Genomic DNA, 26,727 nt, shown 5'->3' on the forward strand with positions numbered 1-26,727 from the left:
AAGACTGCCCATCATGAACCCCGAGTAGTATGTCGTCGCCTTGCACCTCCACTGCTCCTACTTGGCTATGAACGAGACACTAATTTCGCGTCTCCAGAGTACAGACAGCCCCCTTGTGGCAGTATCTCATGCCATGTCGCCATCGCCCTCGCCCCGATAACAACCCCCTTAAGACGTGTGGCTCATACAAAGCTCGCACAGATACGACTACCTCTTCAAGCTCCTCCTGATCGGTGATTCCGGTGTCGGAAAGTCTTGTCTGTTACTCCGATTCGCAGACGACACTTACACCGAGAGCTACATCTCGACCATCGGTGTCGACTTCGTACGTTGAATCCTTGTTGCGCCGCCTGACCCCACTGGCCTTGTTCTAACACAAGACTGCAGAAAATCAGAACCATCGAGCTCGATGGAAAGACCGTGAAGCTCCAGATCGTGAGTCCAGCATACATTCGACCGCGTGAAGACGATGAGTACTGATACATGATGTGTATAGTGGGACACTGCAGGCCAAGAGCGCTTCCGTACCATCACCTCGTCTTACTACCGCGGTGCACACGGTATCTGCGTTGTCTACGATGTTACCGACATGGACTCGTTCAACAACGTCAAGCAGTGGCTTCAGGAGATCGACCGCTACGCTACCGAGGGCGTTAACAAGCTCCTCGTTGGCAACAAGAGCGATATGACCGACAAGAAGGTCGTCGAGTACGCAGTCGCAAAGGTTCGTATACCTCGCCATACTCGATATGCCCGCATACTGACGAACGTCCACAGGAATTCGCCGACAGCCTCGGCATCCCCTTCCTCGAGACTTCGGCCAAGAACGCATCCAACGTCGAGCAGGCCTTCTTGACCATGGCTCGCCAAATCAAGGAACGCATGGGTAACACCACTGTCAACAACAAGCCCACCGTTCAAGTCGGCCAGGGCGCCAACGTCCAGAGCGGTAGCGCTGGCGGCTGCTGTTAAACTCGTCGCTTCAAATCTCGATACCCGATCCGCTCCCGCCATCGCTCTCCAACAGCTTGTATCCTCGCGTCGCGCTTGTCCTTACGCCAAAGCTTCTTGAAATTTCCGGAATTAATCCCCTGGTCGTCTTTCGTCTCTGACTCGCTTCGTCAATCCACAGGGGCAATCGTCGCTTCGATTTCACTTCATTTGTCGTCCGTCACAGGTCTATCTGATTGGATTACACAGGGTATATCAGCGATTAAAGAGCACAATGGATCGCAAGTGACTTGAACGGAATGCGATTTCCAAGGTGGGAGGGACTCACCAACGTCTCATCCTTTTCTTTTTCAGTAACTATCACACAAGGAGAAAGACCGTGTTTCTTTTTTCCCCAAGGTGTCATTCGTCCACTTTATGTTTCTTTAGTCTTACACTCTCCGGTGGCGCTATCAACTGAACTTTTTTCTTCTCTAGTCTATATCGTTGTTCCGTGCATGTCGGTGATGCGTCTTGCGTCTTGCGTCTTGAATAATATACACTGTGGATCCTGACTGTAGACAAGATCTGTGTGTAGAAAAGCCTCTGTCGACCCTAGAACGCCATCTATGTCGGAGCCTTCTACGCCGAAAAGTTTGTGCACCTGTCATGAATCTCGGATATCGTTTCGGCTTTTATGCCTTCCTGGTTCCTTCCTCAAAGTCGAAGCTTCTAGCGTGACTCTTCCGTCATCAAGGACCAGAGTACAAAGGCCTAGCCAGGTACCTTCTGGCTCTCGAGAGCAACGACAAGTCCCGGACTGCTTCGACTCAAGCTTCGACTACTCGAGGAACCCGAGGAACCTGAGGAATCTGAACCGTCTCGAGAGTTTCTGTGATGGACATACGACGGGACGCCGAAGCACTACTCAAGACCGAGGAGCAACCTGAGCGAGGGCCAGGTAGGCCAGAGTAGGTTGAGTGGGAGGACGAGTCAGAGGCATCTCTGTTCTCCCACCAGGTGGCGAAAGGGACGAAGGTAGGCAGACTGCAGAGGTCGTCGTTAACCTCTCTAGCCTCTGTAAAGTCCCTCGGAACCTTGATACGAAATTGGTGGAACAATCCGCGTTCAGGAGCTGGGTAAGACGAACATGGTTCTCCTCTACCATGTCCTCGGCCTCATCAGCGATATATCCTCTCATCAGGGCCCTAATTGCCTGTCTCTCTCTAGCATCAAACCGGCCTTCCTCGACGTCGAAACGGCAGTTTCTTACGATGTGCTTTGCGTCAGTCCAGTGTTCTTCGACAAGTGTCTGGACTGGCTCGAACTCCTGCTCAGGCTCGAGATTCTGCTCGAGCTCGCGCAGGGCCTCTCCATGAACTTCAGTAAGGCTGCCTTCTTCCTCAACAATTGCACAGCGCTGCTGACACTTCTTTGGCGCCTTGTTGGTGTCCAGCTGCAGCTGTATATTGTCGATCTTGGCCCATTCCACAATCAGAAGGTGCCCCAGCACGATGTTGGTCTACTGACCTCGATATCTGTCCATGGGATGCTGTCCCAGTCAGAGTTGTCGTCCTCGATTGTGGCCAAGAGGCCTTTGGCCAGCCTAAACCTGGCATTCTGAACTTCCTTCTCAGACCACAGCGCCGTGGGTGTGCTGGTCGATATTGTGGTACCAGGTACCCACTTGATCTGCATTCCGGAGCACCAGTGAACGTTGCCCTCTTTGACTCCAATAACTTTCAGGTCTAGTCCAGATACTCTCTGGTAGATCTTCCCAGGACGTCTCCACAAAACTGTCTTTCCTGGTTCACTCTGCGGTTCTCCAAGATTTTTTTTCTACGTTTCTTTTACATCTCCTAACCACGATTTCTACTGATACACCATTTCGCCTCTACAAAAACGACTACTCTGGCAGTGTGAACGACATCGGAGGCAGATATGCTGGGGGTCTCTATGATTTCGGCAAGGAGTACAAGGTTCAGAGACCTCTTTAGGAGGAAGAGGAAGGCTTGCTTATCAGATGCATGATGAGTCAGATTCTTGGGGTAGTCTGGAATCATTGGCACTGTGTAGTAATGGCTTTGGTACAAAGATGAGCATTTATTGGTGGTCACCCCTGAGGAGGGACTGTGAAGAGATGGATCCTGACCTCATCTGCAATTAAAAGCGATGGGTGTTCGAAAGGTACTAAGGCTGATGCGAAAAGTAGTTACTGCACGCCCTAAGTAGAAGTCGAAACAGTAAAGTCAGTATTCCTTAGAGAAAGATAAAGCTCTCTCGGCTCTTTTGCTCTTTCGGATTACCCGTATGGCTCGTGGTTACCCACCTCATGGGTATGTGTCTTGGTCGCGGTACCATGATTGAGACAATAGATGATGAGTCACATGTCCTTCGTGTACTACCACTGACATATCTAATCTTCTCGTAGGTATCCTCATGGAGCTTAGGTTTCCGACTATGCTCAAAAACATGTTCAGATGTGGGAGCTACGAAGGACTTCAAGAACTGTGTGTACGATCGTTTTGCAGAACCTCTGAACCCGTTTCGACAGTCAAATCCTGAATCTGGATACAACACTCAATGGCTACTCTGGCTTTGAAGATGGTCAAAAATGACGTGTGATGCGTTCAAAGAAGCTAAGATGTTTGTGATTGCGGCCACAAGTTTGCTACGCACACTGAGTATGCCTTTGGTCTTGCGTATCTCTCAAGTCTTATCCCGAAGCCACGACTAGTGGCTCTTCGAGAATTGAAGCAGAGCCAGGGTTCACAAGTACTGCCGCACCGTCTGTCCCAATGAGAAATGCAGGGCAACGACGAGCTGTAGAAAGGCACAGTCATATCTCATGTCGATGCACACTGCGCAGGGAGTTAATGACACGAAGTATCTCGATAACATTGCTACTTATCCAGAAAGCACTGTGCCTCGAGACAGCTTCAAGTGTCACAGTATTTTGCGCAAGGGGAGGAAGAACGTAGATTTCCTAAACATCGAAAGGAACGAAGGCCGAGAGGTTGAAGAACCACTCAATAGCGGGTCGATCAACACATTAGACAATGTCGAGGAGACCGGGAGCAAAGGACAAAGAAAGAGAGGAGAAAAGAGCAAGAAAGACAGCCTCAGGCGAGCAGACTTTGACAAAGGCATACTTAGTCCAAGTAGATTTAGACAAAGCTATCCAAGTGACAAGGGCAATAAGTTGCAGAAGCTCTAGTGGTCGCCGGGTTTTTAGAATAAGCTATTGTTGGTCCACGGGTTTCTCGGGTTTGAGCTGGACACGGCTAGACACGGGATGTGTCAGGTTTCTGCCGTCGGTAAGGTGCAGAAAGTACAACCGGAAAAGAATCGCAAAGAAGTTACGATTAAACATGCTGGTAGCAAAAGAAGTAGTGGAGGCAACGGGTAGTTTGGGGGCAAACAGGCAAATATTGAACGAATGAACAACTTCCGAGAACTCCCAAGCTGAGACAACATCTACTACGACAATCGCACCAGACTTTCTTTCTGACTTTGGGTAGGATAAAAGATGCCGCCCATCTACACTCGTAATTCGGACAAGGTATTAACAAGTCTCAAACTAGGAATGAAGATTAACCAAACACCAAGACTCCCCACCGTAGTCGAAAGAACACTTGGCCGCGATATGCGTAGTTCATAGTAGATGTTGACGGACACGTCTTGGACACGAGTCGAAAGTGTCCAGAAAGTCCAGAAAGTCCAGAAAGTCCAGAAAAGCAGTCAATTCGAAAAACGACCAAGCCGAACTACGGGAAAGGACATACCGAAATGAACAAGGAGCAAGAATGTGTAAGTATCTGGACATCGAAATGTCACGGGAAGTGTAACCATGAAAGGAGTGCATGAAGCATGCAGTGCAGACTTAATTTGACCAGGTCAGAAGAAAAGCCTCGGACACAGCTTGCGAAACAGCCAGACACTCGAAATCGCTGATTTGGACGCAGTAATTAATGGTAAATCGACGGTACATCAAGTTTAAAAGAGGCTGGTAGACAGCTGGACGGACAGGACAGAGTCGAGAAAAAAGAGCCAGAAGACCTCATTGCTTTTGTTGAGGGAAGTTATACGTATGAACAATATTCCACAGTCGGCGTCCAGTACCTGTGATTGACAGACTCAAATTTCATGAGAAGTCAGAGCCTGTCAATAACGCTGTTGTGAGCGAGGTTAAAGAGAATGTCACATGGAAGCGAGTTGGAAGCATTTTGAAAGGAAAAGAAATCTTCGTTACACTCGTAATCGAGTGACATTAAAGTAACATTGCATGCTTGCAGTTTGTCCGCTGCAAGCACATGCTTCATGATATCAAAGAAAGAAAAGACAACTTGTTCATAACCCTTGTTATCCCTCTACCAACGCCGGCTGTATGATGCTGGAAAGTCGAAAGATGTATGGGGGCGATGCGTTTAGTCAACCTCCTCAACGGTGGGGCCGTCGTCACCACCAGCGCCAGGAGCGCCAGAAGCACCAGCTCCGGGAGCGCCCTGAGGCATCTCTCCACCACTTTGCTGGTAGAAGGCAGTCATGATAGGGTTGGCAACTCCCTCAAGCTCCTTCTGCTGAGACTCGTACTCCTCCTTGGTGGCGGTAGTGTTGGAGTCGATCCACTCAACGGTCTCGTTGATCTTAGCGGAGAGCTTCTCCTTGTCATCAGCAGGGAGCTTCTCCTCAACCTTGGGGTCGGAGATGGTGTTCTTGAGAGAGTAAGCGTAGGACTCGAGGCCGTTCTTGGCGCCGATACGGGCAGCCTCAAGCTCATCCTCCTCCTTGTACTTCTCAGCCTCGGAGAGCATGCGCTCGATCTCCTCCTTGGAGAGACGACCCTTGTCGTTGGTGATGACAATCTTGTTGGTCTTGCCGGTACCCTTCTCAAGGGCGGAGACGTTCATGATACCGTTGGCATCAACATCGAAGGTGACCTCAATCTGGGGAACACCACGAGGGGCAGGAGGGATACCAGTGAGCTCGAACTTGCCGAGAAGGTTGTTGTCCTTGGTGCGGGCACGCTCACCCTCGAAGACCTGGATCAAGACGCCGGGCTGGTTGTCGGAGAAGGTCGAGAAGGTCTCGGACTTCTTGGTGGGGATGGTGGTGTTGCGCTTGATGAGAGCAGTCATGACACCACCAGCGGTCTCGATACCGAGAGACAACGGGGCGACGTCGAGAAGAAGGATCTCGTTGGTGGACTTGGAGGAAGTGTCACCGGAAAGGATTGCAGCCTGGACGGCAGCACCGTAGGCAACGGCCTCATCAGGGTTGATGGACTTGTTGGGCTCCTTGCCACCGAAGAAGTCGGAGACCATCTTCTGGATCTTGGGGATACGGGTGGAGCCACCGACGAGGACGATCTCGTTGACGGAGGACTTGTCGATCTTGGCGTCACGAAGAGTGCGCTCAACGGGCTCCATGGTACCGCGGAAGAGGTCCTGGCAGAGCTCCTCGAATCTGTGCATGTGTTAGTTGGAGTTGATTGAAAGCAGAGTGATATTCAACATACCTGGCACGAGTGAGGGAGGTGTAGAAGTCGATACCCTCGTAAAGGGAGTCGATTTCGAGAGAGGTCTGAGCAGACGAAGAGAGAGTACGCTTGGCACGCTCGCAAGCGGTTCTCAGGCGGCGGAGAGCACGAGGGTTGGAGGTAAGGTCCTTCTTGTGCTTTCTTTTGAACTCAGAGACGAAGTGGTTGACGAGACGGTTGTCGAAGTCCTCACCACCCAAGTGAGTGTCACCAGCGGTGGACTTGACCTCGAAGATACCCTCCTCGATGGTGAGGAGCGAAACATCGAAAGTACCACCACCAAGATCGAAGATGAGAACGTTGCGCTCACCCTCAACCTTCTTGTCAAGACCGTAGGCAATAGCGGCAGCGGTAGGCTCGTTGATGATACGGAGGACGTTAAGACCAGCGATCAGACCGGCATCCTTGGTAGCCTGGCGTTGAGAGTCGTTGAAGTAGGCAGGGACAGTAACGACAGCGTTGTTGACAGTGCCGCCAAGGTATGACTCAGCGGTCTCACGCATCTTGGTGAGGACCATGGAGGAAATCTCCTCGGGGGTGAAAGTCTTCTCCTCACCCTTGAATTCGACCTGAACGATGGGCTTGCCAGCCTTGTCGATGACCTTGAAGGGGAAGTGCTTCATGTCGGCCTGGACCTCAGCGTCGGCGAACTTGCGACCAATGAGGCGCTTGGCGTCGAAGACAGTGTTGTGAGGGTTCATGGCGACCTGGTTCTTGGCCGAATCACCGATCAGACGCTCGGTGTCGGTGAAGGCAACGAACGAGGGAGTGGTACGGTTACCCTGATCGTTGGCGATAATCTCAATGCGGTCATCACGGTAGATACTGGAGGGAAAAGTCAGTGAAATGTTTCGCGGAACGTGATTGTAGATTGTACGAACCCAACACATGAGTAGGTGGTACCCAAGTCAATACCGATAGCGGGAGCCATGATGGATGTGATGTGAGTTGAAGGAAAAGAAGTTGGGTATCAAACAGGAAGCTTTTTGTTGACGATGTAAAAGATGTCGTCAGTCGTAAAGAAAAGCGCTTTTGATTGAGTGTGTAAGAAGAAAGTGGTGAGGGAAGGTGTGAGCAAGAGAAGTAAGTTTTATAAATGCGCGCAGCGGCCGGTTGTTGCGTTGCTTCGGACACGACCAGAATTTGCGGGTGGTTTCCATCTTCTTCTACAAGTTTCCATCTCTTGCCTCTACCTTCTAGGACCCATCTATCTCGCCACGCCCCGTCGATTGTCACTCAGTCGTCACATGTAGCTCTTTCGGTTCTTCGCTTGTAGCTTCTGGTCACTCCGAGAAGGTAATTGCCCTATTTGACAATTGCTGTAGAGCAACATCCTCATTTTTGGTGACTGTTTCGGTCTGCACACCCAATCGCGGGGTGCTGAAACGTCATCTTCAGATGGTCAAAGCGTTCACGCTTCCTGCTTCCTGATTCATGCTCTTCGGGCCTGGGGCAGAGTTGCTTTGTTCCAGAGCTTTCAATCACAAAATTCCGTGGTGAGGTTGAACCCACAATGACGGATGCGTCGGTGGCAAGCTCGAAGGATGTTCAACTGCCAAAGTAGAGGAAGCAACCACGACCTTGCTACCTGAACAACACGGCGTACGTGCCGAAACCATCTTGGACGAAACGATGACCTCTAGCTGAATTTTCGAGGTTGTGACAACACTGTACTCGATCAAGATAAGCTGAAATATTTCCTGATCAGTCGAATGAAGTCTCGACAGAATTCACGTGCTTGCTGGTGGGAACTCCCATTTACAGATTAATTGCTTCTTTCGTGCTGTATAACCCATCGATGGACTTGGTGCCTCCTTATCTACCTCCTGGGATGCTAGCAAGAGAAGTTCACAAGCTTGCCACCGATGCACCGTCGTTGTGCTTTCGATCTGATGGACGACTCGTCTTGCTCATATCCGTCATGTTACGGACAATGGGCTCGTTGTTCTTCATGATGCTCTTCTTGCCCAGTGCCCCTTTTTTGCTGCAGTTTTCATTCCAAGTCGGTCGTAAAAGGCTGTGCTCCCACAACCGCTTATTCGAACAACCCTATGGCGATCTCGACCTCTCATCTGAACGACTGTAAGAAGCAGACGATCGTCGGAACTTTCATGACCACCTCTATCAACAACAATACGGTAGAGATCGTAAATGATCACACTCCAGCGGGACAAGGCAACCTAATCTAGACCTGTCAAGTATATCAGATCTGTGGTGAGTATATACGACCTAAATAAACGAAGTCAGTGCTTCGATGCGCATAATGTCATGAGGAAACAGGCACAGTTGAAGATGCTGCAACAAGAAAACAAGTGAGTTTCGAGATGCAGAAGCTGTTTCGCTTATGATAAATTATGAAATGCAGTGTTCCCCTTTTGTTCGCTAAAGATGTCCTTTATGCGCCAAAAAAGATCAGATCCCATGTGATCCCTGAAACTCCACGAATGCCGAAAGAAAAGACATGGAACGGCCTTGACAGCTGCCCTGGTGTGTGACAAGCAGAAGCTAGATATTTGGTGTAGCAAGTGCTTTCATGATACTGGCAGCGGTCTGCAGTCTTCGCACCGCCAACCGCGTTCGCGCTTCTTGAGGCCAACGCAAGCTATGTGAAATTCTGAATGTGGGCAACGCTGATTTAGAAGTCAGCATATGGTAGAACAACAGATTACAGCCGACTCACGAGGTTTTGGCAAGTGATGACGTTGCGGACGCCCATAGGTATCTTGCCGCAGATACAGGTGTTCGGCGCATGATGGACGGCATCCTCCATGTGTACGTCCTCGCTGGCATCGTCAGCTTTGCCAGCCTTGCCAGCTACACCATTCGTTGCGGGATGATCTGGGACCAGCTCGCGATGGCCAGAAGTACGTATAGCTGGAGAGACCTCAGCTCCAGTCTCTTCGTCACTATCATTGATCATGATCACATCCAGTCTGTTATGGTCCCTTTGGGGATCCGGTGACAGGACGTGACTAGCTGCAGCCTTTGATCCCTCTCCAATTACTGAGGCACTATCGGCCTTTGCTTTCTCAGCCTGCCTGGGTAAAGGTTGGCCCTTGTTTGCAATCAGAGCAAAACAATAATCGATGTAGTTTTGCCTAATCAGTTTTCTCCTCTTGAGCTGATTGAGTTTGGTCTCGAACTCTTGCAGCATGTGTGGTTGCCCCAGCAGTAACGCATACTTCCTCACAAAACGAACAATCGATTCGCAAAGTTGCACGCCCCCATTGATCGTCGGCTCCTCCACCAAGTGATCGTCAAATAGTGTCACAAACTCTCTGGCCGTACCAGTCAATTGTGGGAACTCCTCTTTTCTGTGTCTGATCCAAAGCCACGAGTCGTCCGGTTCAGCATCGCTTTCGCTAAGCACTTCTCCAGGTTCGATTATTCGCTTGGATTCTGCACGGAACAATGTGACTTCTTCGAGGTCTGGCACTGTGTACTTTAGACGCCTTCTTGGTGGAATATCTTTAACCTCCTCGGGCGGCTTGAGCGGACGGCTCGTCGGTGGTTGGCCATTCGCGGGCGACCCTTTGGCTCGTGCAATCCCTTTCCTAATCAAGCTTGGTTTGATCGTTTTCGCAGAAATTTTGGGTGCCGACAGTTTACCGCTAGCCCAGGTATTGAAACCACCTTCTGATAGGTACTGTTGCATATCGAATGGGACATCTGGTTTGATCCAGGTGATTTCTCGTTGATCGCTTACGTTATCACTAGCTCGCTCGTACTTAGGCAGAGACAGTTCAACTCGCACTGTGCGGATTATCCACGAGGAGTTTGTCGCTGATGGCGTATGGACTTGGAAGGTAAAATGATCATGATGGCTCAGATAATGGAAGTGCAGCCTGTCGAATGTCGCGTGAGGTAGACGGTCAGGACAAAAGACGCAACTGAGTCTCGTTCGCGCGATACTTCTGGTTCCCATCACACCTCCATCGAAGACGTAGGTGATGTGGCAGATGGTTGGTTTTTGTGCCATTGGACGGAGTTGCGGTAGATTTTTGCTCTCGATTGTTTGAGTGATGTTGTTGCACATTGCCAGAGGAGTCCCACTTCGCTTGGCCTTAAGGCTCCATGAGATATCCACGTCGAAAAGATATTCGAGTCTTTTAGAGGCGCCTGGCTTGGGCCGGGCCTCGGACTCATGATAGTATCGTCGAAGAGGCAGTGGAGACTCCGGACAGGCAGGAAGTTTCTTCCAGGCCGCTCTGAGCTCAGCCTGCTCCGGGAAGACAGCCTGACCGGACGAAATATCGGTGTCGACTACCGAGAGTAGTTCGGAAGCGTCCTCAGAGTTGAAACAGGTGATACCGATCCCAAGAGAAGCATCTTTGAGTCGTTCTTTCTTCCACCTTCTTCCACCGTTTGCGTCGTGATTTCTCAGTTGTGTGGTGAGTAATTGATTTCCATCGACAATGAATGGCTCCATATCAATGGCAAAGGTCAGGTCGCCCTTGTCATCTCTATCGCCAATCAAATTTGCCAAATGCGACTCGGTGTATAGGGCCCGACCAGAATTAGCGCCTGCATCTTCTTTGAACGCGAGAGTACAACACACATTGCACTTTATTTTGATGTTGTTGGGGGGTGGAAGCCACGTTGGATTCGCAAATGGCTCATGCTTGGCAACCACCTTCGGCTGCGTCTTTGCCTCTCCGAAGTTGGTTCCAATCTTGACAAGTCTTTTTGGGCAAATCATGAGTGTTTGCTGAGCAGACCTTGTAGCTTTGGACAGCATATCCATGCTAGGGAGACATCGTATGTGGTCGTCATTCGGAATCATATTTGTCGCCGCCGGGTCCGAAGCAGGTTTTGTTGATCGATCCTTGATGCTTTTCAAACTGTGTTCATGATGATCCAGAACTTGTCGAATGTTGCGTTGCAGAAAGACAGGTTGCCGGCGTCTTGTGATGTCGTATATCAGTTTCGATCCACAATATCTCTTGTAGTCTTCCACTGGGTTCATGTCTGCTGAATGAAGAAGGATAAGATTGGATGGAGCTGCAATCAGTGAATGTAGTGGTCGATGTCTTCACTCGCATTGTGTCGTGCAACTGCGTGAAGTGAAAGTTTCCATGAGAGGTTTAATCTTCGGCAGTGCAGTGCGCCTCAGCGCGCGCATGCAAGGGACCGTGAAGTGTTGTTGTCGGCGGCTGTTTTGAAAAGTCGCACGCGTTTAGATCGTGGGGAAGAATTCAGAGATTAGCGGTTGAAGCAGGTGCACTTTCCTTGCTTTCTGACGTGAAGTAGAAGGCAAGGCCATACAAGGAGTGTATGCGAGCAGACTGAGGCAAGCAAGGGTGACAGATGAAGTTGATATTACCGTTAGGGATCAAGTGGGAGCAAAAGTATTGGTCAGGTTTCTTGGACTGGCTAGACGAGCGAGACAAGAAACCGCTACTGATACCTGAAGTAAAAGGTTGGGAGGTTGGACTGGATCGATCGACTTTCAGGGTAAGAGCACGGAGACCAAGCTAGAACAGAGCAAGACAGTAGATAATAGTGACCTACTATCGATTGAGCTGGTGATCTGCCCGTCAGATGTCTTGTAATCGTACTCTACTGTAAGATGGAGGCTCAAGTTCAAAGGCGGTGACCCCACATGTCGGTCTGTGTTTCCGGACCTCGCATACGTCAGTCGCCTGTCACTTGCATGCACGAAGAGTCCTTGTATACCGGCCAACTTCTTTCTCAACCTTCTACTCGCCTCGGCAGAAGCGAACGGATATCTCTAGCCACCTCGTATATGCTCTCGAGAGCGCGAAACCTGCGTCCAACGCCAGCTACTACTCGCATTGCCCTCATGGCTGCCCACATCAGCACTGTCGGCCACCAGAATGCCCTGTACGACGCCACCACGACCAACGAGAAGCTGCACTCGATCAAGGATCTTCCAAAGTCAAACAACTTCACCACGAACCTCCCGCCGGACCAGAACTTCACCACTCCGGCGAGCTCGCATGCTGCCGAACGCAGGGAACTCGGCCCTCGCCTGGTGAAAGGCGCCCTCTACACATACGTTCGCCCCGACCCTCCAAGCAAATACGAAGTTCTCGCCGTGTCGCCGGCTGCTCTACAGACCCTCTCTATCGACCCGTCTTCGGTAGAGTCACAAGACTTCCAAGACACCGTGTCTGGCAACAAGATCCTGACATGGGACGAAGCAGAGGCTTCAGAGTCGAACATGCTGCCAGAGGAGCAGCAGCGACGAGAACAGATCTATCCATGGGCACAATGCTACGGCGGCTACCAGTTTGGTCAATGGGCTGGTCAGCTAGGTGACGGGCGTGCCATTTCTCTGTTCGAGGCTACAAACCCCAACTCGAACGTGCGATACGAAGTACAACTCAAAGGCGCAGGCAAGACACCATACAGTCGATTTGCCGACGGCAAAGCTGTCCTGAGGAGCAGTATTAGAGAGTTCGTTGTTAGTGAGAGCTTACACGCTCTCGGTATTCCCTCCACTCGTGCATTAGCTTTGACATTTACCCCCGAGGACAAGGCTCTCAGAGAACGCATTGAACCCGGTGCTATCGTCACTCGTTTTGCTCAAAGCTGGCTTCGCTTTGGTACTTTTGACCTTATCCGCACTCGTGGCGACCGTCCTCTGCTACGAAAACTGGCAACATACGTTGCTGAAGATGTCTTTGGTGGTTGGGAGAATCTTCCAGGTGCCCTAAAGGAAGGAGACATGGCCGAGACCGCCGTCGATCCAGCATGTGGTGTCGCGGCAAGCACGTTACAAGGCGAGAATGAACATGAAGAAAACCGCTTCGTCCGTCTCTATCGCGAGATCGCCCGTCGAAACGCAAAGACAGTCGCTTGCTGGCAAGCTTACGCTTTCACAAACGGTGTTCTGAACACAGACAACACGTCCATCTTCGGATTGTCGGTTGACTTTGGCCCCTTCGCTTTCCTTGACAACTTTGACCCTAGCTATACACCCAACCACGACGACCACATGCTACGCTACAGTTACCGCAATCAGCCAAGTATTATCTGGTGGAACCTGGTCCGTTTGGGCGAGGCTCTCGGCGAACTGATTGGTGCCGGTGCTCGCTGCGACGACGAAGAGTTCGTCAACGAAGGTGTCAGCAAGACCTGGTCCGCCGAGCTGATCAAGCGTGCCGAAACACTGATCGAGAAGACCGGAGAAGAGTTCCGCGCGGTATTCCTAGCAGAGTACAAGCGTCTCATGACTGCCCGACTCGGCCTCAAGCAATGCAAAGATACAGACTTTGACAACCTGTACTCTGAACTGCTGGATACTCTGGAAGCACTGGAGCTGGACTTCAACCACACTTTCCGCAAGCTCAGCAATATGAACATGTCAGAGATCGAGTCAGAGGAGCAGAGAAAAGAAGTCGCCGGCCGTTTCTTCCACAGCGAAGGCCTCGGTGCCACTGTAGGCGCCAGCGAGGCAGAAGCCAGAACCAGGATCGCAAAATGGCTCGAGCAATGGCGCAACCGTGTCATTGAGGATTGGAGCGAAGGCAAGGACGCCGAGCGCCAGGAAGCCATGAAGAAGGTCAACCCAAAGGTGAGAGTCTCCTCACGACACGAACAGAAGAGCACGGCTAACACTAGCATTCACAGTTCATCCCTAGATCATGGATCCTCGACGAATTGATCGAGAGAGTTGAGAAGAAGGGCGAGCGTGAGATCCTCCAAGGTGTTATGAAGATGGCCCTCAACCCCTTCAAGGAAGAATGGGGCTGGAACAAGGAAGAGGAAGATAGATTCTGTGGTGACGTGCCCCATATCAAGCGTGCGATGCAGTGCAGCTGCAGCTCGTGAGCTCCCTCGGCACAGAGAAGACACGAGAAATATACCATTCTTCATCGCAAAGCCTCTTCGACCAAGTCAGTGTAGATACATGAACCACAGGCAGAGATGGTCGGTGAGAGATGTTTTTTTTAAGAAAAGCTTCCATTTAAGTATGTTGCCTTGAGTTATGCTCAGAGACGTAGCTATGTCGTCCGTCTCGTTTTGTTCATTCGCTTGAAAGGGGTATAATAAAAGCTCGACAGACTGCCTCCCGTGAACCCATATTGACGCCTGTAAACCATGCTCGCTGTTATGTGCATAATGCTGCTGCCATTCGTTCACAGGCAGTCTTCATAAGAAAACAAAGCCTCCCCCAATTTTCAAGTGGGGCCGACACGCTACCTAATCATGTCGGTAACAAAGACGAGGAAAGAAACCGAAAGAAGAAGAAGAAGAAGGAAAAAAAGAGCTCAGGCCGAAGGAGACGGCGAGCGTCGAAAAGCGTCATCAAGGAAGGGAGTGATCAGACCTGAGTCTTCTTGTCGAGGAAGAGGTGCAAGTAGTTGTCTCCATCGTATGGGTCCTTCTCCTTCCACTCCCAGCACAAGAACTTCCAGTTGAGCTCAGGACGCCAGAACAGTCCATAGCCGAGACCGCCTCCATCAGCTGTGAGGGCACCAGTCTTGGGCATACGGATGCCAAAGACGCAGCGAGCGAAGCGTGAGTGCAAGATGGCCATGGTGCACATGACGCAGGGCTCATGGGTCAAGTAGATCTCGAGATCGACGCAGAGGTAGCCATCAGGGATCAGGTTGTCCTTATTAAAGGCCTTGCGTTCCATGGGCGTCAGGGGGTAGTCGAGCAAAGTCTTGTCGACATACTTTGGAGCACCAGGAGCGGGTGTGTGGGAAGGCCGGTTGATGTCCAGGGCGGCCATGTCTTGATTGAGCTTCAGAGGGTCACGGGTAGCACTGCGGACACGCTTGCGTGCGACCATGCCTATGGCTCGCATGACGGCGTGAGCCATGGGGTTCTGTTGACCAGCAACCTCGTCAAAGCCCTGGTGACGGCCATCTCCAGCAACGGCGATGACTTCGATGGGCTTTCCGGTAGGTCTCTCGATGATGACGCATCCAACACCAGCGCCGCAGCACTTGCCCTTTGTTTCTCCGGCGACTTTCTTTGCCATTTCCATCAGGCGAGGAACGTTGTTGTCGGCGAGGACCTCCTCTTCGGCACGTCCGATGATGCTAGGGTGAGGGCCAAAGGGATTGGTCTTGCGGTAGATGGTAGGCCAGTACTGTTGAGACCATAGTTCGGCCTGCTCGGCGCTGGTGGGAGGAAGTAGGGGAAGGGTGACCTCTCTCAGGATAAGAGGGAAGCCGTCGTCGACAAAGGGAGGGTTTTTGAGGAGGAGCTCGGTAAGGGTGTCTTCATCGACGCAGCTGACGGGACTAACGATCAAGTGCAGCGTGGCCGGAACACTACCCCGGCGTTTGTTGCGTGAAGAGCGAGAGCGAGACGAGCCACGAGAGGAGCCGTCACGTTCGCTGGCACTTCTGCTGCGGCTGACAGCGACCGTCTCAGGGATGAGGTGAGTGGGCAGGAAGCGGGCCTTTGCGAAGCGGCGGATGTGCTGCAAGTCGATGGCATCGAGTTCGGGAACATTGTCCTTGATCAGACTGAGTGAGGGAGTCAGTATGGAGATGCAACAGCGCGCAAACAAACATGAGCATACCCCAGGACGGTGTTAGCAGCTCTGGATGGCAATTCTATCGTCCAGGCCTGCACAGTGGCAGTCGAGGCACGCGCCTCTGCCTTGGTCTTTAGCAACCAGAGGCCGGGTTTGGAGGGTGGCATGTCGTTGTCGTCGATGATGTTAGATGGAGAGTTGCGACCATCCAGGTCAGCTTCAGATGCAGCATCGGCGGGGCTGAACGCAGGCCCAACACCCGGGGGTGCGGACCTTCCTCGTTGTTCTTCACATTGCATTGTCTGTCACTTGGGAAGGCACTATCTCACTTGTCGCGACTTCCATCAGAATAATTTCTGACGCACGGTTCCCACTAGCGTGCCATTCCCCAGATCTACTCGGATCAACCACTTAACTCCGGTGGCTTGCATAACTCGATCCATCTCCATACTGCCTTCTTGTGCAACGCGGTGTTGATTTGTTGTCGACCCGCTTTCGTTCTTTGTAGTCGCACCTCTCTTTTCACACCGCTGTACTCGCCTTTTCATTCGAGCCGTGGACGTTGTAGAGGGGTGATTCAGTGCTTCTGACAGGATTTGCACGCCCGTTTGCAACTCACCGACTACCTGAGCTACAAAAGCAGCGCAAACAGGCAAGAACGCCGGAGCCTGGCATTTCTTGAGACACTCGGAAGGGAACAGACATGGGCCTAGAAATGCTGCCGGATGAGATTGTTTTTTCCCTGACTAACCAGTGGCCATGTAGAGACTTGCAGATCAAGACTCTCTCTGCCCTGCTTTCTGTATGTAACCCCAGCACAAACGCCCTTGTGTTTACTGATGTCGTCTAGCCTAGGTTAAACAGCTCGGGAACATTAGTTGTACATGGTCCCGAATCTACTGGCAAGACTGGCCTGTTAAAATCGTACTTGGCGCTTTCTGGTCTGCAGCATGCATTTATTCCGTGCTCCGAGTGCATTACTGGTCGTCACTTCTTAGAGCGAACTCTGGCCGCTTGTGTGGAAGCCATCGAATCGGCGACTCAAGTCTCTTTGGACGGCGTCATTCCTGCGAGATGTGAAAATCTAAGCACACTGACTAGCTCTTTGGACCGCCTCTTGGAAGGAGTCGACAAATTTGTACTGGTTCTGGACGGTATTGATGAGCAAAGAGAGGCTCCTCCGACTCTGCTGCCTACACTAGCACGTCTGGGTCAACTCATACCATGTCTCAGCGTTGTCATGATTGTCACCTATCCTCACCCGCGGCTTCTTCATCTTCCAGGAGCTCCGCACATCTACTTCTCACCATATACACGCGAACAAGCCATCCAAATCGTTTGCTGCCAGCCCCCGCACATCTTCAATGAGCCTCTCTCGCCGTCTGCCAACTATTCGGAAGAACTCTCGGCCGAGGATGATGCATGGCTCTGGTCACGGTACTGCGCTGCTGTTTGGGACTCTCTGGCCAGTGGTGCTGCGCGAGATGTTGTGACTTTCAGATCTATACTTGACAAGCTCTGGCGGCCTTTCGTCCAGCCAATAGTCGATGGCACATATGGCACTCGAGACTTCAGCAAACTCATGGTGGCACAGCGCAAACTCTTTCAGGCTGAGAAATGTCTGCTCGATTCTGTTATTGACGAGCCCCCAGAGGATGCTGGTATCCTGACTGATGGTAGGTGTATAACTCAGCCACTTCTCTCTTGCAACCTTGCTGACTTGTTACAGTTACTCACGACTTACCTTATTACTCCAAGTGGTTACTCTGTGCCGCTTACCTTGCCTCCTTCAACCCGGCCCGCCAAGACAACATCTACTTCATGAAAGCTACAGAACGAAAGCGGCGCAGAAAAGGCGGCGGTGCTATTGCTGGCCGCGAATCTAAGAATCGCAAGATCCCAAGACATCTGCTCTCACCAAGTCCCTTCCCACTGGATAGACTACTGGCCATTCTACACGCCGTCTTGCCGCATGATCTCGTCCCGACAATGGACATATATACACAACTGGCAACACTCTGTTCCCTACGTTTGCTCTTGAGGACCGCGGTCATTGGCGGTGATGTGCTGGAGCCGGGCGCCAAATGGAAGGTCAACTTCGGATGGGAATATGCACTCAAGTTGGCTCGGAGTGTTGGCTTTGACATCACGGACCATGTAGCTGAGTGAAGGCTCAATCCCCTTGCGACACTGTCCGATACAGCGAAACAAATAGAAAGGAGCAACGAGTTGCTGTGTACCTGCACGACTTTAGACTTTGCTCTGATGCACAACCGGGATGCATGAAGTGGTCTCTCGATGACACATTCCTGCCCTGGCTTGCCAATACTCGCCACTCCACTCCACTCCATCGACGATCTCCAGCGCCGCGAGCTTGACGACTGAGGAATACCACTGTCTACGACTACTCCGTGTCCAGCGGACGTGAGATCTTGGAAAGCTACTCAAGGCTTTGAAAGCATATGCTTCTTCCTGATCTCATCATCGCGCTGCACATACTGGCAAGATACAAACACAAGGCTGGTCCATGGACTAATCTACTAGCCCCAGCATCTCAGGGTTGATCTCACACCGTGGCCGGAATCTATGTTGTAGAGCTTTCGACTGGGCCAAATGAGACGACGTCTGCAACTTGGACCGTGGGCAAAATCTCCTCAATTGAACGCTTTCTCACCAATTCCTCGCTCAAAAACAGGTCCTAGATCGATAGTGAACATACAATGTCGTAGCTAGTTATACCAGGAACCCACCCCATCTACCAAAAATCCAAAAAGTGCAGAAAACCTGAGCCCCAAAGGGCTCTCGGGAAAACCCCCAACCTCCAAAGTTCCTTGATCTTTGTCACCAGATTAGCGGACTTTATCTGGTAGGTGCTGTTCACCATTTACAACATACATGACGGACTTTGGTGTCAAGTGATTTATGACCGTAATCTACTTGTGTAACCGCTTGCGCCACACAGGTAGATCGATGGGAGAATTTCAGTTTCCTGAGTACATGAGGGTAGGAGAGTGAAGGTGAGCGTTCGATTCAGAGGTTGTACGGGTGAGATTGTTTTGCAGGTCACTTGAGATACGGTTCGTGTTGGGTTTTTGTTGGCTTCTGATGTATAAGAGAGGGTGGGGGAGGTATATGTAGCTATCTATCATCATACTACTCTTTCCTCTGCTAATGGTAGGTAACTCAAAACCCCAAGAGAAGGTGGTAACAACATCGTACCATGGCATTCATCTCGTATGTTATTAATAGTACCAGATTAAGACGTGGTATATGGGTCAACGACGAAGCGTGGATGATGACGAATGTATGGATTGAATGCATATGTCTCTCAACTACAATCCTAGCAACAGGTCTAAACGACCACAAAGCTCTATGCTGCAATCTCCCTCTTCAACTTCGTCTTCATGTTGGCCAGATCGGCCTCTGCCTTGCGTTTTCCAAGCACAGGATCGGGAGTAGTACCTCTATCTCCTCCTCCGTTGGCTCTGTTGACCTCATCGTGACATGAAGCATGATATACCCTGCCGCCAACCTTGACAGCGTCCATCCAGACCCATTCCTGTGCCTCTTCATGCCAGACCGTCTCGAACTTCTCCTGACAGATGGAGCAGCCAGCGTTTGCTGCAGCTCCGGTGGGTGCGGGAATGTACTTCTCACGCACGCTGACGGGCTTGATGGTGGTGGTGGCAGTAGAGTTGACATCGGCGGCAGCTGAGGAGGAGTCTTCCTCGCGAAGACGGATCCACTCATTGTCGTCAATGTACCAGCTGCGAGTGAGACCGGCAGCAAGAGCGGCGTCGGCAATACGTTGGTTGCTGCGGAAGTGCCAGTCGAGATGGCGTGCCTTTTGGGCGCGTCCCTCATCGGTGGCTAGGAAGCGACGACCACAGGATGTGCATTGGTTTGGTTGTGCATCGTATAGTGTGTGTACAACTTCTGGACGGAAGCTACGGAAAAGTCAGTCTGGTGTCTCGAAGCGGCATTGTGCAAATCGTTATACCTCTTGAGGGCGGCAGCATTCATTGGAATTCGGACCTTGGCAGGAGTACCAGGTGGAGGCATCGGCGTGCTGCCCAGCTTCGGCGCAAGGCCTTGCAGTTGTTGGAGGATAGAGAGTGCTGGAGGGGCTGGTGGTGAAAGAACAGGGAGGCCTGAGGGAGGTGCAGGCGTGGCATTTGAGGATCCGGGCAGAATGTTTGCGGCGCGGAGAGCGTCTAGGAGAGGGTTGCCAGAGGGTCCGGCGGGTAGTGCTGCAGCTGTGCGAGGCGACTGCGTAGGAGGAGGCGGTGGTGGCATTGACCGCAAGGCGGCTTGAACGACAGGTGTGCTCGGCTTCTGTCCGTTGGCAGTAGAGGCCAACAACTGCTCAAGAATACCAGGAGCAAAGGCCGGAGGAGCAACGGGTGGCGGTGCTGAAGGAGTAGGTGCAAAGCCTTGCGGAATGGGCGGAGGAGGTTGGAAGGGTAGATTGACAGGAGTAGGAGCCTGCCATTGTGATTGTTGAGGCGTCGCTGACGGAGGTGGGAGCGGCTGTGCCTGTACTGCTTGCAGCTGTGCCACTTGTTTCTTGATCATGCCAATTGCATCGGAATTGAGTTGCTGAGTCTGTACAACAGCTTGGAGATCGAGCAGAGCTTTGAGCTTAGTCTGCACTTGTGAGTCGTAAGGATTACGAGCAAACTCGGTCTGAAAACCAGCGATCAAGCCATGAATATCTGCCTTGAGTTTGTTTAGATCGTCCTGTGGATTGAGTGCAGCCGACAGTGAGCGCGCAATGTCAGGAGGCAGCTGGTTGGGCGGGTACTGCTGTGGTGTGGGCTTGAACATATTAGTTGTTTTGAATGTGAACAATGTGTTGATGGTGATTACCTGTTGATTGCGGAATCCGTTCTGATAAGAATCCTGTGATGGCGGCTGGAATTGGTTGGCGTTGTGCGGCGGGGTGGGTGTGTTTCTGTAAGTCGCCGACGACATGGGCCTTCCTGGAATACCTAGTGGAGTACGGTTTCTGGTCTGCAGTTGCACCGCGGCCGTTCTTGCCTTGATAAGGGCATTCTCAATGGTACGAGTGACATCTGCAGGAAAGACTGGTCTTGGGTCCATTGAACCAGGCACGGGCTCCTTCCAGGTCTTCAACATGGCTTCCATGCTTTTTCTTGTGTGGCTATCTACAAGAGTGTATGAGTCCATGAAGGTTGAGAAAAGATTTCTTCCGAGGTAGACTGTGTATGGGGTGCCCACGTTCTTCACAATCGAGTCGAGTACATAGAGTGCCGGCAATTTGCGTCCAGGAGCAGTCTGTGATAGGGTTAGTCGCAGTTCTCTCATAACCCCCATCTGATCTTCTGTCTATTGAAACAACAGAGTAGAAATCTCGAATTTTCCGAGCCTTACCGTCTTGATGTGCTTTTCCAAAACCATAGCTATAGCTTGAGCATGTTCTGTATTTTCCTTGGCGATGATGGTCAGATTGCTAATTTCATATCTGTTGTTGTTCTGAAGGTCTTGCAAAGATTCCTGGAAGTCCAGAGCGACCTCGTCAGAGATTTGGTCGGCAGACATGATTCTTCAAGGCAAGATATTATTTTCAGTAGTAGACGGAAAAAAAGAAGAAAGAAGACTACAAGTCACAGATAGCTTCCTTCGATAATTGCTCAGAAAAGAGACAAGTCAATGCGCTATCCGTCCCGTAGACAGAAATGAGATGCAGGCCCTTTGGTCGAATTGAACAACCACAAGAGGTGAGTAGATGGCAAGCAGCAAGCGGAGACTTGCTTCACCAAAAGGCGTGGAATCAGAAGAGTGTGATGATCAATACTAGCTATTGTCTCTTCCCGCCCACAATAAGAAGCTCCGTGCTCTCGACGGGTGTGTGAAGAGCCGGCTCTTGATCTTCAGCGAAAACGCTGTAAAGACTCCTCCACTGTCACCCCCAATGCCTTGTTTTTTCTGCTAGTGCTTGCAAACTGCTGCAGCAAGTCGTGGCAATATCTTCTTTGCAATGCTCTTTCTGGTTGTGTTCTTTCACTCTCCTCGCGGATTGGTGGATAGTCACGGAGGTTAGTGATGGCTCACAGGGCGCGTGTTGATCTGGAGTCGCGTGTAATTGGTGGTGATGTCGACAGTCGGAGTAATTTCAGTCGCGGGTCGGGGTGAAGAGCCTAGCAGTACTGGTCGTCGAGTGTGAAGGTGTTGTTGTAAGTGAACAGAAGTGAGACGTCCGTCGGTAGTTCATTGTCGCGCGATTCAAAGAGAGACGTCTTGGCAAGCCGGACGAAACTCTGTCGTCTTGGCGGGCGCCGTTGGGCCGATGACAGCATTCTTGTCCAGGCTCCCGCATTCGAACATAAAGGTCCCATCCAGCCCCTTCCATCCAGCACACCAAAACCACTGCCTCCTACCAAAGTCACAGTCTAGAACCTTAAAAAAAACATCACACAAGCAATCAACATGAAATTCACCATCCATCTCCTCCTCATCGCTTTCCTTGTCGCCTTGGCCTATGCTGCCACTGGCACAGAGCACAAGCAGGTGATCGTCAGCTACCCGAAGGATACCCCCGATTCGGTAGTCGAGCATGCAATGGCCGCCATCAAAGAAGCCGTAAATACCGTGCTTGCCTACGAGCAATAACATTTAAGCTGACAATCAATAGGGTGGCATCATCACACACGAGTATAAGATCATCAAGGGTTTCGCTGCCACTGCCCCCACCAAGGTTCTCCAGAGCGTCAAGGCTCTAGGCGAGAAGTACAACGCTATCGTCGAGGATGACCAGGTCGTGTCCGTCGCTGGATCTTCCTGAACACAAAATCCTGTACACAATGAAATGAAATGAGAAAGGATCAGGCGTTCATTTGTTCACAGAAACAGCCTACAAGGATAAGTTATAGGATAATCGGTATGGGAGCTCAGGACTTGAGGGTAGGATGGAGGGAAAGACAGGCGCAGGTTGTTTTCGTAATACTTGAACAAGAGGTACATTAAGAACACGCATTTAATACACAACATTGTGGCCTTGTTTGCTATGCTCATGACTCAGGCCTGGTATTTCTCGCTCTTTCAGCCTTCAAGCTCATGTAGTGATGTGGATGGAGACATGGAACATCCATAACAACATCAATTAAGGTCACGTGACAGCATCTACTAGATAGGTCGTGAACTGCGCCAATCCTTTCTCTACCTCGCCGTACCAAATCAACTAGAATTTTGACATATACTCAAGAGTTGCGCCGTGCGGATGACTTGCCTCACACTTCTCCAACCCATTGACCGCTGAACTGGGCGCATCTGGGGAACCCGTTTGGGAAGCGAAACATCGAAGACCATGGCGGGACCATCGAAGAAAGAGCATGACACAGTAAACAAACAACACACAACAAGTAGACATGATTAAACTAACACTCGAGTTCAGATCATGGCAAGAGCAGTAATGCTACCCATCACAGACTTCAATCCCAACACACCTCGTCTCGACGGGGTAGAAACGCGTCTAAAAGCAATGATCGCAAACTCGGATGCCCACGATGGTCAAGTCAGGTAAACATCACTCCTCTACACAATCAACACTTCACCTCAAATCGTCATATCATCTTAGGGTAATGAGTGCAATTACTAACTTTGCATTTTGCTCTTATCTAGAAACAGAATGTGGACCGCTGCATTCGCACCCGAAGCCATAAAGGCAAATGAGACCCGTCAGGAGATCTCGGAACAGACGAGTGCTGAAGTGCTCACGGCGTTTGATACTCTTCGCAGAGTTACAGAGTACAACGCACGTGCAAAGGCGTCTAGGCAGTTTCTCACAGACACGTTGGCCAAGTATGATAAATCCGCTGCTTCTGCTGCTTTTACTGCTGGAGCACGTAGGGACAGTGTTGGTGTGGCTCCTGTTGCGCGCAGAGACAGTACTGGTGTAGCTTCTGTTGCACTCATGAATGGTGCTCCGACTGCTGCTATGGAGGGAGAGAGGTCGAGTGTGGCACCGACGGCACCGAAGATGAGTGCTCCCATGCCCGCACCTTCTGCTACTCAGATGGCCCCACGCTCAACTGGTTCCAACATTGATGCGAGTAGAGATCCCAGAAGACGCTAGATGCATACGGCCGTTGATGGCATCTGATCTGAGAGAGCCTCTTTCTAAGCTCCATCCTTTTCCTTCTATACGCGTGTTTTCATCGCAGGATACCCAATTGAGATACACCTTCATCTGTCCATTCATCCATAAGGAGGCACAGAAGCAATAGGACCGGAAACGTTCTCGTTGGCCATGCTGAGTCTGGCACAAAGTCCGAGGAAGACGACCGTCTCTGTGGCAGCAAGGTAGTTCAGCGCGTCTAGTAAGATCTTCAGATGTCTTGTGAAGTTGTCTTCGAAGCGTTTAAGGATGTCATCGAGCTTTTCTAGACTGTGTGGGTCGTGCTCTGACTTGCCAGCCTCGGTTTTAGCGAGGTCTGGGTCGCTTACGGCAAGTTTGCGTGACAGAGAAGCAGTGTAGTTTGCGAACATTGTGCAGGTAGCCATGACCTTGGAATTAATCTGCCCTGTATTAGTAATTGTGCTGTCAATAGACGACATAGGAACTTACCCTTAGAAGCTTCGAGTTGGTTAACATGCACTCCTTGAGACAGGTAGCCAAGAAGTCGACATGATCTTGCATCAGCTCATCAACAGTGCGCTTGACCTTGCCACCTTCAGCAACACTCTCCGGTGCCTCTGCCTCGCTCAATCGAGTCATGAATGCTGTCCAGTTGGGCTCTATCACTTCGCTCGTGCAAAAGTATAGCAACTGCTGAACGAAACAAAGCATACGACTCCGCAAGCACCACGCTCTTCTTTTCCAGTCTTCGTGTCGTCGATCAGAGCTTTTATGGCGCCAGCTCGTGACTTTGGAGTGATCAACCCATGAGCTCACCAGCAGCTGTTCCAAATGGCGCAATGAAAGAATGTAACGGAAGAGCAGCTGATATCTGGTCAACGTCACCCTCGAGACGACCAGCGAAAGAGGGAACGGGACGGCATAGTCGAAAGTAAGGGCATCAAAACCGGTGATGTCCTTTTCATCGCCGATAACGCTGGCTGCTGGTGTGTAGGCCGTGATACTACCACCATCAGCATCTAGGCCTTTGACGTTGACGACCTGCATCAACCATCCAGTCAAGCCAACTTCGTTCATGACAACCTTGACATCTTCCTTGAAAGGATCCTCGGCTGCGACACTTCCAGGCTGTCGCAACACAATGTCAAGAAGCGACTGCAGTTTTCCGACATTAACAGATTTGGCAGGCTTCTTAAGCTCCGAGTGACCGAGTTCGAGGAAGTAAGAGAAGAAGTCTGATCGGTCCAAGAAGAAATAATGTTTCAAGCTGCGGAGACGCGCAGGGAGAGCATGGGTGGTCAGGAGGAGGGTGAGAAGCGAAGAATTGGCAAAGGCATATGCAGAATTGGCGTTGTCGAGGAAGCGAACATCGTCGAAGGTATGAGGAACTTGGTCGTCCATGTCTCTTGATACATCTACGCCGCCACATTCTCTGACGACATTCAGATATTTACCAGCCAACAGGACTTTGTCCTTTACAGACTCGAGTTGGGGAGGCACGTCTTCGTGGCGGATGGTATATCGTTTCTCCCAGTATTCATCGGTATAGTCCTGTTCCAGACCTTCTCGGCGAATGCTCTTCTGCTCCTTGATTAGAAACTCGGAATGTGGGTCACGAACGTTTCCATGATGGAGCCACTCATTCAACATGGACATGTAAGGCCTCGATGATTCCCGCAACAGAGTGGTGAGTAGAGTCCGAGCAGCGGGATCACCAGACATGGTGGCCAGTCGCTTTGTGATCAGGCGCAAAACACTACCTCCCTTGCACACTTTGCGCCCGACATTGCCAGCATCTCTACCTTCTCGCAAAGACTCCAAGATGTTCTCAAAGTCATCAGATTCGTCAAGGTCGTCATCATCATCTTCCTCGAGCATGGAGTTCTCCTTTAAGAGTTCATGAGCCAGGCTGTACAATTGAAACATCATATGACTGGTGGGTTTGGTATGGAGATTGAGGACGTGGAGAGTAAAAGATTGGTTGGTCAACATTTGATGCTCCAGTTGTGCGATGAGAATCAGGTAGTCCTTGAGCAGCTTCCTCATGGCGGCGCAGAGGGCGTGATTGACGGCGCCAAATTCCTCTCGGCTTTGTACCTCGACAAAGGCTTCAACAGCAGCGTAGTGTGAAGCCATCCTCAGCATAGAGATAGTCAGATCTCTCAAACTCGGATCCAGACCAGGTAAGACACGGAATTGGGGACCAGCAAGGCGGCTCTTTTCCTCGGACGGTTGGTAGGCATCGGTGTAGCGGACGTATTGGCCCTCAAAGCCCATGAAGACGAACAGCAGATCCTGGATTATGGCATTCTCTTGGGCATCGAGGGTCATGGAAGACAAGGGCTCGGGCTGGAGAGCAGATGGCGCATGGGCGGCTAGGGGTGGGACGGAGATGCGAGAAGCCAGAGGAGCAGAGGTATGAGGGATCAGGGAAGCCTGAGGGTCCCAAGCAGGAGGACGGTCGACATCTCTGGAGGCAGACTCGGAGTGTCCCGACCTGCTAGGCTGAGAAGAGTGTGTTGCGGGTTTGTGGACGCTTCGGACGCGGGTGACGGTGGTGGAGCGAGATTCGTGTTGATGGGATTCGAGACGGACATGGGCGCTTCTTTGCGAGGAGGCGTCAGGTTGAGCGCTGGTACGAGGGACCCTCTGGCGGTGCGAGGCCGACGTTCTTCGGTCGGCAGCTGACATTGCACAGTA

At 51.2% G+C, this 26,727-nt stretch overlaps 10 protein-coding genes across 10 annotated transcripts; 5 read left to right on the forward strand and 5 right to left on the reverse strand.

Annotated features, from left to right (window-relative positions):
- Positions 1 to 128: 128 nt before the first annotated feature.
- On the forward strand, positions 129 to 972 carry AUEXF2481DRAFT_45893 (uncharacterized protein; the record flags this gene model as incomplete). The annotated part of the gene is made up of 5 exons (XM_013492082.1): positions 129 to 175; positions 202 to 325; positions 388 to 435; positions 497 to 724; positions 778 to 972. The coding sequence occupies 5 exons, from the start codon at positions 129 to 131 to the stop codon at positions 970 to 972; spliced, it is 642 nt and encodes a 213-aa protein (XP_013347536.1).
- Positions 973 to 5,357: 4,385 nt separating this feature from the next.
- Positions 5,358 to 7,400, reverse strand: AUEXF2481DRAFT_62100 (uncharacterized protein; the record flags this gene model as incomplete). The annotated part of the gene is made up of 3 exons (XM_013492111.1): positions 5,358 to 6,396; positions 6,449 to 7,294; positions 7,351 to 7,400. 3 exons carry the CDS (start codon positions 7,398 to 7,400, stop codon positions 5,358 to 5,360), a joined length of 1,935 nt encoding a protein of 644 aa, XP_013347565.1.
- Positions 7,401 to 9,000: 1,600 nt separating this feature from the next.
- AUEXF2481DRAFT_1708 (uncharacterized protein) lies at positions 9,001 to 11,213 on the reverse strand (the record flags this gene model as incomplete). The annotated part of the gene is made up of 2 exons (XM_013491717.1): positions 9,001 to 9,099; positions 9,150 to 11,213. 2 exons carry the CDS (start codon positions 11,211 to 11,213, stop codon positions 9,001 to 9,003), a joined length of 2,163 nt encoding a protein of 720 aa, XP_013347171.1.
- A 1,059-nt stretch (positions 11,214 to 12,272) lies between these two features.
- Positions 12,273 to 14,266, forward strand: AUEXF2481DRAFT_1709 (uncharacterized protein; the record flags this gene model as incomplete). The annotated part of the gene is made up of 2 exons (XM_013491718.1): positions 12,273 to 14,009; positions 14,066 to 14,266. 2 exons carry the CDS (start codon positions 12,273 to 12,275, stop codon positions 14,264 to 14,266), a joined length of 1,938 nt encoding a protein of 645 aa, XP_013347172.1.
- Positions 14,267 to 14,759: 493 nt separating this feature from the next.
- On the reverse strand, positions 14,760 to 16,228 carry AUEXF2481DRAFT_1710 (uncharacterized protein; the record flags this gene model as incomplete). The annotated part of the gene is made up of 2 exons (XM_013491719.1): positions 14,760 to 15,918; positions 15,975 to 16,228. The coding sequence occupies 2 exons, from the start codon at positions 16,226 to 16,228 to the stop codon at positions 14,760 to 14,762; spliced, it is 1,413 nt and encodes a 470-aa protein (XP_013347173.1).
- A 404-nt stretch (positions 16,229 to 16,632) lies between these two features.
- On the forward strand, positions 16,633 to 18,098 carry AUEXF2481DRAFT_1711 (uncharacterized protein; the record flags this gene model as incomplete). Its single annotated transcript, XM_013491720.1, has 3 exons — positions 16,633 to 16,731; positions 16,780 to 17,605; positions 17,659 to 18,098. 3 exons carry the CDS (start codon positions 16,633 to 16,635, stop codon positions 18,096 to 18,098), a joined length of 1,365 nt encoding a protein of 454 aa, XP_013347174.1.
- A 1,201-nt stretch (positions 18,099 to 19,299) lies between these two features.
- AUEXF2481DRAFT_1712 (uncharacterized protein) lies at positions 19,300 to 21,491 on the reverse strand (the record flags this gene model as incomplete). Its single annotated transcript, XM_013491721.1, has 4 exons — positions 19,300 to 19,876; positions 19,930 to 20,747; positions 20,799 to 21,227; positions 21,324 to 21,491. 4 exons carry the CDS (start codon positions 21,489 to 21,491, stop codon positions 19,300 to 19,302), a joined length of 1,992 nt encoding a protein of 663 aa, XP_013347175.1.
- Positions 21,492 to 22,469: 978 nt separating this feature from the next.
- On the forward strand, positions 22,470 to 22,908 carry AUEXF2481DRAFT_36191 (uncharacterized protein). The gene is made up of 2 exons (XM_013491988.1): positions 22,470 to 22,532; positions 22,585 to 22,908. The coding sequence occupies exons 1-2, from the start codon at positions 22,512 to 22,514 to the stop codon at positions 22,732 to 22,734; spliced, it is 171 nt and encodes a 56-aa protein (XP_013347442.1). The 5' UTR covers positions 22,470 to 22,511; the 3' UTR covers positions 22,735 to 22,908.
- A 348-nt stretch (positions 22,909 to 23,256) lies between these two features.
- AUEXF2481DRAFT_1714 (uncharacterized protein) lies at positions 23,257 to 24,024 on the forward strand (the record flags this gene model as incomplete). The annotated part of the gene is made up of 3 exons (XM_013491722.1): positions 23,257 to 23,289; positions 23,344 to 23,468; positions 23,571 to 24,024. The coding sequence occupies 3 exons, from the start codon at positions 23,257 to 23,259 to the stop codon at positions 24,022 to 24,024; spliced, it is 612 nt and encodes a 203-aa protein (XP_013347176.1).
- A 122-nt stretch (positions 24,025 to 24,146) lies between these two features.
- On the reverse strand, positions 24,147 to 26,718 carry AUEXF2481DRAFT_26132 (uncharacterized protein; the record flags this gene model as incomplete). Its single annotated transcript, XM_013491870.1, has 2 exons — positions 24,147 to 24,467; positions 24,517 to 26,718. The coding sequence occupies 2 exons, from the start codon at positions 26,716 to 26,718 to the stop codon at positions 24,147 to 24,149; spliced, it is 2,523 nt and encodes an 840-aa protein (XP_013347324.1).
- Positions 26,719 to 26,727: the final 9 nt, after the last annotated feature.

The sequence above is a fragment of the Aureobasidium subglaciale genome, assembly GCF_000721755.1.
Source record: "Aureobasidium subglaciale EXF-2481 unplaced genomic scaffold scaffold_2, whole genome shotgun sequence".
NCBI classification, from domain to species: domain Eukaryota; kingdom Fungi; phylum Ascomycota; class Dothideomycetes; order Dothideales; family Saccotheciaceae; genus Aureobasidium; species Aureobasidium subglaciale.

Coding starts and splice junctions, on each gene's coding strand:
- AUEXF2481DRAFT_36191 (XM_013491988.1), top strand. CDS start 22,512: ATGGCCGCCATCAAAGAAGCC. Junction 22,533..22,584: donor TGGCCGCCATCAAAGAAGCC/GTAAATACCGTG, acceptor GACAATCAATAG/GGTGGCATCATCACACACGA.